The sequence below is a fragment of the Phragmites australis genome, chromosome 9 (genome assembly GCF_958298935.1).
Source record: "Phragmites australis chromosome 9, lpPhrAust1.1, whole genome shotgun sequence".
Taxonomy (NCBI): domain Eukaryota; kingdom Viridiplantae; phylum Streptophyta; class Magnoliopsida; order Poales; family Poaceae; genus Phragmites; species Phragmites australis.
The window spans coordinates 22,063,325-22,074,898 of NC_084929.1; the positions used below are offsets into that span (position 1 = coordinate 22,063,325).

The 11,574-nt window shown below is 44.1% G+C and overlaps 1 protein-coding gene across 1 annotated transcript; it reads right to left on the minus strand.

Annotated features, from left to right (window-relative positions):
* Positions 1–2,525: 2,525 nt before the first annotated feature.
* On the minus strand, positions 2,526–11,109 carry LOC133928807 (protein RETICULATA-RELATED 4, chloroplastic-like). Its single transcript, XM_062375295.1, has 8 exons — positions 10,406–11,109; positions 9,491–9,559; positions 5,559–5,690; positions 5,341–5,394; positions 5,193–5,237; positions 4,213–4,352; positions 2,899–3,024; positions 2,526–2,810 (listed from the first exon to the last, which is right to left on the minus strand). The coding sequence occupies exons 1-8, from the start codon at positions 11,060–11,062 to the stop codon at positions 2,774–2,776; spliced, it is 1,260 nt and encodes a 419-aa protein (XP_062231279.1). The 5' UTR covers positions 11,063–11,109; the 3' UTR covers positions 2,526–2,773.
* Positions 11,110–11,574: the final 465 nt, after the last annotated feature.

Genomic DNA, 11,574 nt, shown 5'->3' on the forward strand with positions numbered 1-11,574 from the left:
TATTACTAGAGTTTCACAAATGTGCATAAACCATGTCTGAACTCACCTAGGTCAAACTACTACTCTTAGCCTCTATTTATAGTACGATAAAAAAACTATCAAAAAGGAATCTATACTACTTTTAGTGTCCTTCATCTCCTAACGACACTTAGAACTAGAAGATCATTAATCCTAATGCTCAAGTCCTTTGATCGTCCATGAATTCAACTTAGGAACCAAGAATACCCAATTAACATTGTGAACTAAATTTTTTATTCCCTTTAAAACATAAACGTTGGTCATAATGATACGATTGTCATTAATCACCGAAATACTTACCACTTACTTAGAGGTCTAGATACTACAATCTTCCCCTTTCTGGTGATTGATGACAACATAAATAGAAAAATAAAGATACATGCAAGCATCATCGATCAACGTATCGGCCACACGATCGACATCATGGCATGAACAACGTATGACCAGTCATCAAGGTTAGGCTTCTAATAGCTAGCTATAGTTGTGCTATAACTAATTTTTTTATCCTACTATAAAGACGTAAAACCTGAAAAACCTATATCAAGATTTCAAATAGCTAACTATAGCTGCATTATAGCCAGTGGCGGTTCTAGAATCAAGAATTAGCAGGTTTAACCTTTTCTTCCTCCTCCTCCTCCTCCTTTTCTTTTTTCTCTTTTTTTTTTCTTCTTCCTCGTTTAGACTCAAAAATTATAAAGGAGGTTTGGGGCTCTCAAAGTGTATCTAAAGGTACGGGCGCTTAAGCTCCTGCTCCCTAGAATCCATCGCTGATTATAGCATTTTTCAGGTCTACCATGAAGGCGCGAAAACTTTGAAAACAACGACTTAAAACCTTGAACAAGATGAATTTGAAGACGGTTGTGAGTCGTCAGTCGTGCTGGTCCTTGGGAGTCTGTCACGTAACTTCTTGAGCTCCTCGGCGATGGCGGCACAAGCATCTGTCATTGTCCCTCATGCATCTCCTTGTTCAACTCGACCATGATCCGCACGCTCTCCCGGCAGAGCAACTCCTCCATTTGCTGCCTCATCTACCGTTCCTCAGTGTCGTCCCCAGAAGTAGTAGTCCCTGAGTTGCGACAGTTGTGCCAGGAGGCATTAGGGGTGGCAACGACTCGGGTCGGGGCTGGATAGAGCGAGAACGCACCTGACTCGAAACCCGAAACCTCAAACCGACCGAACCCCAAAATGGTTAGCTAGTGTAAAATAAGCCCCGACCCCGACCCCGTTGGGGACCCGAAACCCAAGAGCTGCTAGATCTAGATCTAGATCTGCCCTGACGCACTGCAGCGATGGCGCGACAATGGCGCGGTGGAGTGACTGTGCTGGCGAGCAACGCACTATGGCACGACGCGGGCTCGACGGCGTAGCACAGTTCAAGTACGACGGCGTGGTGCAGTGACGGCATGGCGGGTGACGCACTGTGGCACGACACGATCTCGATGGCGTAACACAGTGCGAACACACAATTCTAAGCAGAGGGAGGGTCGGCCCGGAGAGATCGAACGCGGCTCGAGGCGGCAGGGAGGAGGTCTCCGGCTCGTCGGCATTGGGCTCCTCCCTGGTCGGCGGCGGAATCCGTGTGCTGTTGTCTCCATTAACCCTATCGCCTGGCTATGAGCCCTCCGCCAGGGCTCCGCATCCTACATTGCCTAGATCTGAGCGGTGATGAGCTCTTGAACTCCCGTGGTTGGCGATGAGACTATGAGAGCAAGGCAGTGGTGTGCTCCTGCTATGTGAACACTTGCATTTGTGAGCACCGGACGACAGCGTGGCTCCTCCCTGCAACAGCAAGGCCATAGGAGAAGAACGAGGCAGCCACATAAGGTAGCCGGATGGCAGCGTGGCTCTTCTGGCTTAGGGCCCGTAGTGGCTCCACGAGTGCAAAATCAGACCTGGATCTGAACCCGGTTCGAGCCGGGGCCCCAACCCGATGGCCCCGTGGGGCTATTTTTTCACCCGAACCTGACCCCGTCGGGTCTGAAACCTACATGGATCCAACCCGAAGAGGCCAACTCCACCCCTAGGAGGCGTTGAGATGTAGATAGGGTTTAGTTGCCGACCGTACGCGTGGCTTGCGTCCAAAGATCGTACATCTTGCTCACAGGTCTCTTCGGATTATGCTTCAGATTCCAGGGATTATGCTAGAGCAAAATATGCTAGAGCTTCCAAGGATTATCATTTGAGCAAAAATAAAATAAAAAATGACATGTTCACCTGAGCAATTGATGTAAGCAAGTTTGAGACTATAATAAACCCCAATCAAAATGAAGCCTCTAACCAATTATTAACTCGCGTGGACAAGCTAATCTCGGCCAAGCATGCCTTCAAATGGTCTAAGATCAATCTGCTTCTACATCTCGTGCAAGCTTTGGCTAGTTAGCGCAAGCATATGTTGCAGCTTATCTAGGTTCCAGATTAGTATATCCAAGTTTGGCATCACACTGTATGCAACAATATTTGGAGTAAAATAAGACAATAAGCAAATCACAGGAACTTGCACAAAAAGCTGACTCAAACTGTCTGAATCTTATCCAATTCAACAAACATATCACATATGCCATAAAAAAGAACTCAATCACTTGTTTGCGATAATTTGACATATTACCCTTTTTGTTCGGGCTTCCCTTGTTTTTAGAAGAATCAAAATCTGTCCTAAGTACCTCCTGTGAACCAGAAGAGTAGTGTACCAATTGTATCAAAACATGAAGAACCGATATTGCTAATGCTTTGTGCAAATTTATCTCAACGCTTGGGACTATTGTATGCCTATCCACCTGGCATAGTCGACCCACCTGCAAGAGAGAACGAGAAGTTTAGTCGGTAAGTGGCCTGATCAGCATGGACAACGCTGTTAATCTCCTGAGGGTACAGATTACTCACAGTAGAGAACCCAAAAACGTGTTCCCTGTCCGAACTGCGAAACACAGTGCGCTCAGTACTAGTTTGTGGCGGTGCAGTAACGGTTCGAGCATCCGCTGTTCAATCACTCCAGCCAAAATCTGGTATCTGTTGAAAGAAGTTCAAGAACAAAACGATAAGCACCAAACAGACTTGCGATAAGTTTATGGATGATTGTTGCGGCATCTACTGTAAGGAGTTGACAGTATGTAATTAACATTTTTATTTTTGCGATGGACCATATGCAACTAGCATTTGGTACTTCACAATAACAACAAAGCAATCATAAGGATTTGTTTTACACAATCAGAAAGTGTGCAAGATTTGCAGTTATACTTGCATTCATAGATCAGAGATCATGTCAGTGCAGGTCATAGGCAAGTTACTGTTCATGCAAACAGCACCCGAGCCCAGCAGCATGTGAGACTCATCCTTATCTTTTAGTTAGTTATTTGGAAAGATTAGATAGCATTTAGACATAAGATTAGAGATAGGATTTGATTTGGTTTGTTAGAGCCATGACTTGCCTATATAAAGGGTCAGCCGGCACATCCTTTGGATTAAGTAAAGAATATAAAGGGGCAGCCGGCACATCCTTTGAATTAAGTAAATAATTAATCTAAGTCTCCCCAATCTATAGTCTAATCCCTTCCCTAGCAGTTGATGCCACCTGGCTATCCTTCCGAAGGATTTTTATCCCCCTAATGATCCTAGGATTATAACAGATCATATCATGAATAGTACCATAGCTTGCAATGATCTAACATAGAAAAATATCCAACAAACAAGAAAGAGCAGTGAGACATTTGCATTAGTCCTTTTCATCAAAAGTAAAAAAAAAAAAAAAAAACCCAGGTACATATCGGCTGGGGAAACTGCTCGCACTGTATTGGCTGGGGCATGAAAAAAGTTTCAATAATCATAAGAAAAAAAGGTTCTTGCCTATGGGACATTACGCCCACTGTACCTTCCGATTCGACATCATACAGGATGATCTTTGGGATTTGCAAAAAAAGAAAATATTCTCTTTTGTGTATTTTGGTCCCACTTGTCATTTATGTACGTTCCACATGCTACCGTTTTCGCACCCACAAATTTGCATGTGTGCATGTTGTAGACTCCTAATGCATCATATACCATGGCCTCCTAATGTGCTAAATCGGACTGGGGCAGTCACTCTAAATAGAGTAATTAAACATGACATAATCACTGAGAGAAGTTCACCAAAGGGAATAATTAATCACTTGACACAAATCAAAATATCATTAGGGAAATCATTTGAACGATGATTGTTACCTGAGGTTACTAGAAACTGCCATGTATACACCATACGCAGCACTGGTTGATAAAATTGGGATATTCTCAACTTCACCGGCAAAATCCTTGTTGACAACCTTTCTTACTTTTATTAGTGCATTGGTCACACCAGTGCCGATCTGAAAATGAAATTGGCCACGTGTTGTAAGCTTTTACATAGTCTTGAAAACTTCGCTTGAATAGCAAAGATCGCATTGACTAGACAATTGTTTCTGTTACGAACCAAAACTGAACAGTATGATTAATTTGCCACCTTGATCTGAATACAAGAACAAAGACACTCTGGAGGGTATTGGTCCTCTCTTTCACAATTTTTCGATATATCTGATATTACTTGGAGGTCAGCTATACTAACAACTTAATAAATTATTAAGTTCGTACACTCCAGTCCTCAAGGTTTTCCAGTAGACAATGGCCATCCAAAAGTTACAGATTTGGATGCACAGAAACCTATTCTTGACCTCTCTACCCCTTCTTACCCTGAAAAAGCAGGGTCACCTGACTTAACCCAACACCTTACGGCACGAGCTGACGACAGCCATGCACCACCTGTAGCTCAGAGGATTAGAGCACGTGGCTACGAACCACGGTGTTCCTCGCTTCTTTCTCTCATGCAAAACCGTGCATGAGACTTTCATCTCGCACGGCTCCTAAGTGCAACTGTAGCTGCTCCCTCCGCTAAAATTTGCCCTTTTTTAATGGATTTACCCCGCGGAACCCGACTTTAGGGATAATTTTTTTCGCTATCTTATACATGCTTACATTAAAAAGACAAAAAATGACTCGAGCATTTACTAAATTACTACCTTGCATAACTTTTTTTGCTAATACTTCCTCCTTAGCACAATTAAGTTCAGAAAGGAAAACAATTGCTCTACTGCTGCCATTTAAGAGTAAGTCAAAACAGACTGCTAGTGGTGTTTGTCAAAGACATTACAACCACGTCATGACAAGCTTACCAGAGAGGCACTAGTTCCCACGGCAAAAAGCTTTGCACCATTCCTCTGAAAGAAACTAAATTGTTAGTTCGTAATAAAAAGCGATCAAAGCTACTCAATGTCAAATTGTCGATTGCAACACAACAAAGCACAGAAAGGTCAACTTTACCACAATAGCTCCTACTCTCTGCAAAAGTGAGTATGATGTCCCAGCCAAAGCAATCTACAGCAGAAGTTGCATAAGTGATAACTTCACCATCAAGTTTAAGCAATAAGAAAATGTCTTTCCTTTCAGAATAAAAGCAAAATTTTCATCTATACTACTAGGAAAAGAGGATAAACCTAAGGAACTCGATCCAATGCAATAAGAAGTCAAGATCATGATACCTGGAAGGCATTATCTGGGCAGTTGTAGAAGAATTTAGCAAAGGATCCAGAATTCACCGCTAGTGGTGGCTGCAGAGACACAGTTGGAGCAGGAAGCCATACAAGCATGAAATCTGCAACTATTGCCATGACCTGGGAAGTATTGCGAACTACATATTAAAAACTCAATAAAGAGGAACCATTGGATAAATAAAAGAGATGTCGTTACCAACAGAGACATTTAATTATTTTCTGAATTAGCAGAGATGAAAGGTTAAAACATTTCTTGCATTGCCATTAACTATGCAACCATAGTCACATAATTCCTGGGCCGATAGGGTCGAGGAACACGGTATGCTACTTGCGAAAGATTTTGATAAGGCAAGGACCAAATTGTTTCCATGTTCCTAGAATAGGGACGAAGTTCCCGGGACAAGAAACGCGGCATGGTTCCATGTTCCCGGTGACTATGTTCTCAACAACGATTAGCCTTCAACTGAAAAGGCAGAAGTTGGGAAGTTCTTACAGTTGAAACACTGTTTGGGCAACGGGTAAACAGTGTGAGAAATTTACTTGTAATTCGACAATCCTTTTACAGTTGAAGTAGCAAAGCCAATTAGTGGTAGTTTTTCACTAGCAAGTATGAAAAACAAAGGCAATCGATTGTCATTTATTACAGCTATTTCAGAACTTCCATATGATATTCTTTTCTGGAATAATTCTTGTAGCACAACATACAGTGAACGCATCAAGGAAATGCAACACTTAGGTGTTAACATCTTCTGCTCATATAGTTAGTCCCGAATGATTTATGGAACTTCTTTATCATCTAATCATTTTCTAGTCTTTATCTTTATCTTTATCTTTACTACTTAAAGCATTCCAGTTGGTGATGGTGTTTCTGCCACCACCACCAGCTCACCTGACATGTGGGCCCATCAGGTCAACTGTAAAAAAAATCATCAGGAATCCAACCAGTGCTAGGAATGGAACCCGCGTCCACCCGCATAGCAGTTCTAGGCAAGCAGCTAGCCACCTGAGCGTCCCTTCTACAGCTTGCAAAAGAGGAGCAATCATTACAGCAGCACAAATAGCACTGCCAAGGCACCCACCCGTTAAGAACTTGAAATTCAGCGCGTTCCTCATCAAGGCAAGCATTCTGCCAAGCCAGCACCACCATCTCCCTCTCCCCCGGAGACACCACGTCCTCTGCCACCACTTCAAACGTCGGCCATCACCCTCCTCCCACCGGCGAGCACACGTCTGCAGCCATCTCCTTGCCGGCGAGCAGATCCATCGGCCACCATCCCCTCCCTGTCGACAAGAACATGCACCCGTCCCCGCTCTCCTCTGGCCAGTTCCGCGGACATCCTCCTCCGGTTATCAGGTATCTGCCGCCGCTCTACGCCCGCCAGTGACCTCGTTTTCGCCGTCGTCTCCACCCTACCTGTGAGCACTAGCGCCCTCCACCACCCTGCTCATCGAGGGCGAGCACGAGGCCTTTGCCACCATTTCCTCCCTGCCAGTGAACACGGGCGTCTGCCATCATCCTACTCCCCACGGGCTAGCACATGTCGGCTGCCGCCTTCCTCCTGCCCGTGAGCACGGGCATCAACCTGCATACAGTCTGTGTGATGCAGGTCATCACTGCTGCTGGGCAGTCCCCATCATATGCCTGAATTTCACTGCACCACCTTGCAAAATGCTCCAAAGCCTTTTTATTTTCCTGTTCATCAGGTTGAAATCAGTGTGCTTGACATCACAAGAAACCAATTCTCTGAATTTAGTTGATCCTGTGTTCCAATCACTATGTTATTCTTTGCTATCTTCTGACTTACTAGCTGAATGAAATATGTTCATTTGCAGTGTTATGTTCCATCCACGTGCAATGAAAATATGCAAATAACGTTAAAATATGCACACTTCAGCAGTGTTATCTCTACGAGAACAGAGGGACCCAGAATGCACTTTGTCAAGGATTTCCTTCGTATGGTGCAGAACATATCAAGTATATGCTTCTATGTCATACATCTAGAGAAGAATCGCTTGACCTTTTATTAGGGGTTTTAAAAACATGTGATCCAATTCATTTTCTTTTTTATCTCTGGCAGAGGCATGCAACTGATAATATTATAAAAATGAAGCCATGTGTATCTTATATTTCTAAAAAGGGTCATTTGCAAATAACTCCCTGGTTTTTTATTTTTTTCAAAGATGCCACTCGAATGACAGTTTTAATAGCATTTTTGCAATTTTCTAGTGACAAACTTGTAATAACACCAGGAGTAGTGATTTCTTTACAATTGTCCCTTCTAAACAGGCCATCATTGGTGGCATGGTAGATTACTTTTGGCACACCACTAGTTGTGGAGTAGCAGGAACCGTTCAATCCAAAGTTATGGTGGTGTGTCAGGTAGGGTTCATTTTCTGGAAATTAGTCGATGATAATTTGTAGAAAGGTTATTTTGTTATTTAAAAAACATGATAGGCAATGTCTAGGTATACCGCAGAAAAATACTGAAAGGGCTTACCACGATGGGCTTCAAAAGTCAAATGCCGGCTAGCGAAGGCGTTACAGAATCAATTGTAAAGGAAGGGAACATATCCAGTGATATCAGTTAACTCGTGCTAACATGGTAGCCACATTAGTTAAGGTAGTAAGTCTACTTGAAAATTGTCAAAACATCGGTAGAGATAGTCCTTAAAGCTGTGGACGATAATTATATTTCACGTTAAAACAACTCATGCCAAGAGAAATACCTGACAAATCATAAACAGAAACAAAAGGAAGGGGGGGAAAGCAAAAAAGAAAAGAAAAAAAGAGCACTATCCACAGAAACTTTCTTTTATGTTTACCATAGGACAGATTGTATTTGGACATTATATTTTATATGACTGTAGAAGCCTTCGAGGGCTACATTTTTTACACATGTGAAAGTTGATTTTAAACCTTCAAACTAAGGGGGTTAACATGTCAACACTGAATATGTCACAAACTTTTGTAAATTAGAGGAAAAAAGTCCAAAATACTCCCTTAACTATTCATATTATTCAGATAACCCCGAACTTTAAAACCGTTTATTTAACCCCCCCCCCCCTAACTTTAAAAACCAGATAACATGACCCCCTGAAGTGGTTTTTCTCAATGGTTTTGTTGACGTGACGGTGGTTTCACTGACATGGCAGTCTACGATGTCATTTTCGCTGACATGGCAGTGCACACGTGGCAAGCAGGCCCACAAGTCATATTTTTCTCGTTCACCTCTCTCTGTTGGTCTCTCTCCCTCCGTTCGGCCTCTCTCTCCCTCCCGCTAGCCCCTCTCTCCTTCCCATCGTCCTCTCTCTCAGGCCAAACGACTTAGGCCATATGCAACAAGCTCCGTCAGTGCCCAAGCTAACTCGGTTCAAAACGGGAGAGAGAGAGAGAGAGAGAGAGAGAGAGAGAGAGAGAGAGAGAGAGATGATGATGTGGTAGCCATGTGGCAAAAACAGGTGACATGACAACCATGTCATCAAAACCGTTGTTGCAAACTACTACACGGGGTTATGTGATCTGGTTGTGATCCGGTATATAAAATTCGGGGGGGTTAATAAACGGTTTTAAAGTTCGGGTGTTATTCGGACACTAGGAATAGTTCAGGTAGTAATTTAGACTTTTTCCTAAATTAGACAACAGATGGCCATTTTTGTGGCATGTTAGATTGACCTAGAGGATAGAGATGGAAATGGGGATGAGTGTGATTTGTTTGGCTTCACTCTATTATCTAAAAAATGTATGCACAGGAACATGAAAGCACCTCCACCTTTGGTGGAGTAGACACTCAAAATAAGATTAATTCTTAGTTCTGAAAGAACAATGATGACACAAAAAAAAAGGTTCCTAGTTTTACAGTATAGAAAGAAAGTGCCTAGTTGATTATAATGGAAAAACAAAAGGACTTAGAGAAGCATACCACATCCGCAACCACAAAGTCAAGCTCTTTGACAAAGTTCTCCCCCCTTTTCCCATACTCTGCAGCACTCTGGCAAAATTAAAGGAGTTATGTCAAATTAGCTGCAAGAAAGCAAAGTAAAACACAGAATCATCTAATTGCATCCAGGTTGAGAAACGTGAGGGCACAAAAGAAGGCTTCAGGTGCACTCCTACAAAGAAGGAAAAGAATAGAAAGGTGTAGCATATAGGGGTCGAATTAAAACATATTGATGTCCTTAACAACAATGCAGCAAACCGAAGCAATAAGCTGCATTGCACATACTTTCTAAGCTCAAAACAGATGGACAAATGTTCTCCATACATGTATTAATTGGTTTGTTTGACAGATAGGACCACATATAAAGCCAACAGAAGGCCACTACTGCATATTGGCTAGTGGACCACATGACACTGAAGTGAGTGAACGATGCTACTCTGGTCACTCCAAGAAATGCTTAAATTTCTGTTTCCAGAAATAGAATACTTACGAATGCACAAAAAAAATTTATTCTCCTTTTATCTTAAAAAACTGATATTTGCTATTTTTTACAATTTTTTGAAAGAAAAAGGCATCGAGACTCCAATTCGACCATTCCTGATTTACTAGTGAACGAAACTCCAAAGCAAACGCAGCCAATAAGACCCAAGCACGACCCCACATTTCGACTGAGACGGAGCAATTCCAGAATTGGACACGCATCACCATCAAACCCGAGCCCCAAGTCCCAAAACAATCTGAGCCAGGAAATCAGCAGGCATCTAGTCCGGACCACAAAAGGCTAGACAATACAGTCGGTGAAACCCCAGCTAACCAAACCACATCTTATGATCTGAATTACAAACCACAGAAAAGAAAACAATAACTCAAAACAAAAATTACGAAATTTTCGCGGACCTTAGTGAAGATGCCGACACCGCACTCTATGGCGACCTTGGTGAGGAAGAGGTCGTCGGCGAGGAGGCGCTCCTTGAAGCCGCCGAACTGCAGCAGCCACCTGAACACGGGCGAGTTCTCCAGGTCCGCGAACTGCCGCACGATCTCCCCGGGGACGCGGCCGCCTTCCACGGCGGCGGCGAGGTCCGCCGGCAGGCTCTCGAGCTTCCGCCCGAGCTGCGCCAGCACGAACAGCGCCTCCCTCCTATTGACGGAAGCGTCGTCCCCATTCCCGTCTGCGCTACCACCGTCCCCCTCGCCTCCGCCGCCCCCGCCGCCGCCGCCCCGGGGGAGGTCGTCATCGCCGCCGCCTATGCCGGAGGAGGCGAGCGGGATGGGAGGGAGGTGGGACCGCGCGAGGCGGAGAGACGGGAGGTGGAGCGGGAGGGTGCGCGGGAAGGGGAGCGCGGGGTGGAGCAGCGGGCTGCGGAGGGGCTGGAGGCGGAGATCGAAGGGGGCGGGGGCGGGGGAGGAGGAGGAGGAGAGGGAGGTGAGGGGAGGGAAGGCCATGGCGCGGGGAACGGGAGCCGCGGGAGTCGGGGACCGGGATGGAGTGGAGTGGTGGGCGGCGGCCGGCGCGCGGTGGATTTTGGGGCGAGAAAACTGGATCCTTGGCATTTAAAAGAGCGGGCTTCTCACAATTTAACATGTTTTGACACTCTAAACATGGTTCACGATTAAGTGACACTCTAAATATTGCTATTTTTTATTATTAACACTTTAACCTATATTAACTGTTGGAATTTATTTTCTCCTCTCTATATCGGTTGAGATGACCGAACTGTCCTCCTAATGACTTTTCTCCTAGCTGGGTTGCACGAGCTCGCCTGATTGCGCAGAGCGAGAAGATATGTGTGGTCAGGCGAGCTAGTGCGATTTAGTTAGGAGAATAGCTATGAGAGGATAGTTCGGTCATCTCAGCTGATCTGAACAAAAAATAAATTCTAACAATTAAAACAAGTTAAAGTGTCAATAATTTAAAGATAGCAATGTTTAAAGTGTTACTTAATCAAGAACCATATTTAGAATGTCAAATATGAGAAGCCTTTTTTTTTGTCAGGATACAATTTTCTCTTTTGCGACAGGGGTGGGTCGTGGACCAGCGTGAGACTACGATCACAAGTGTTGTA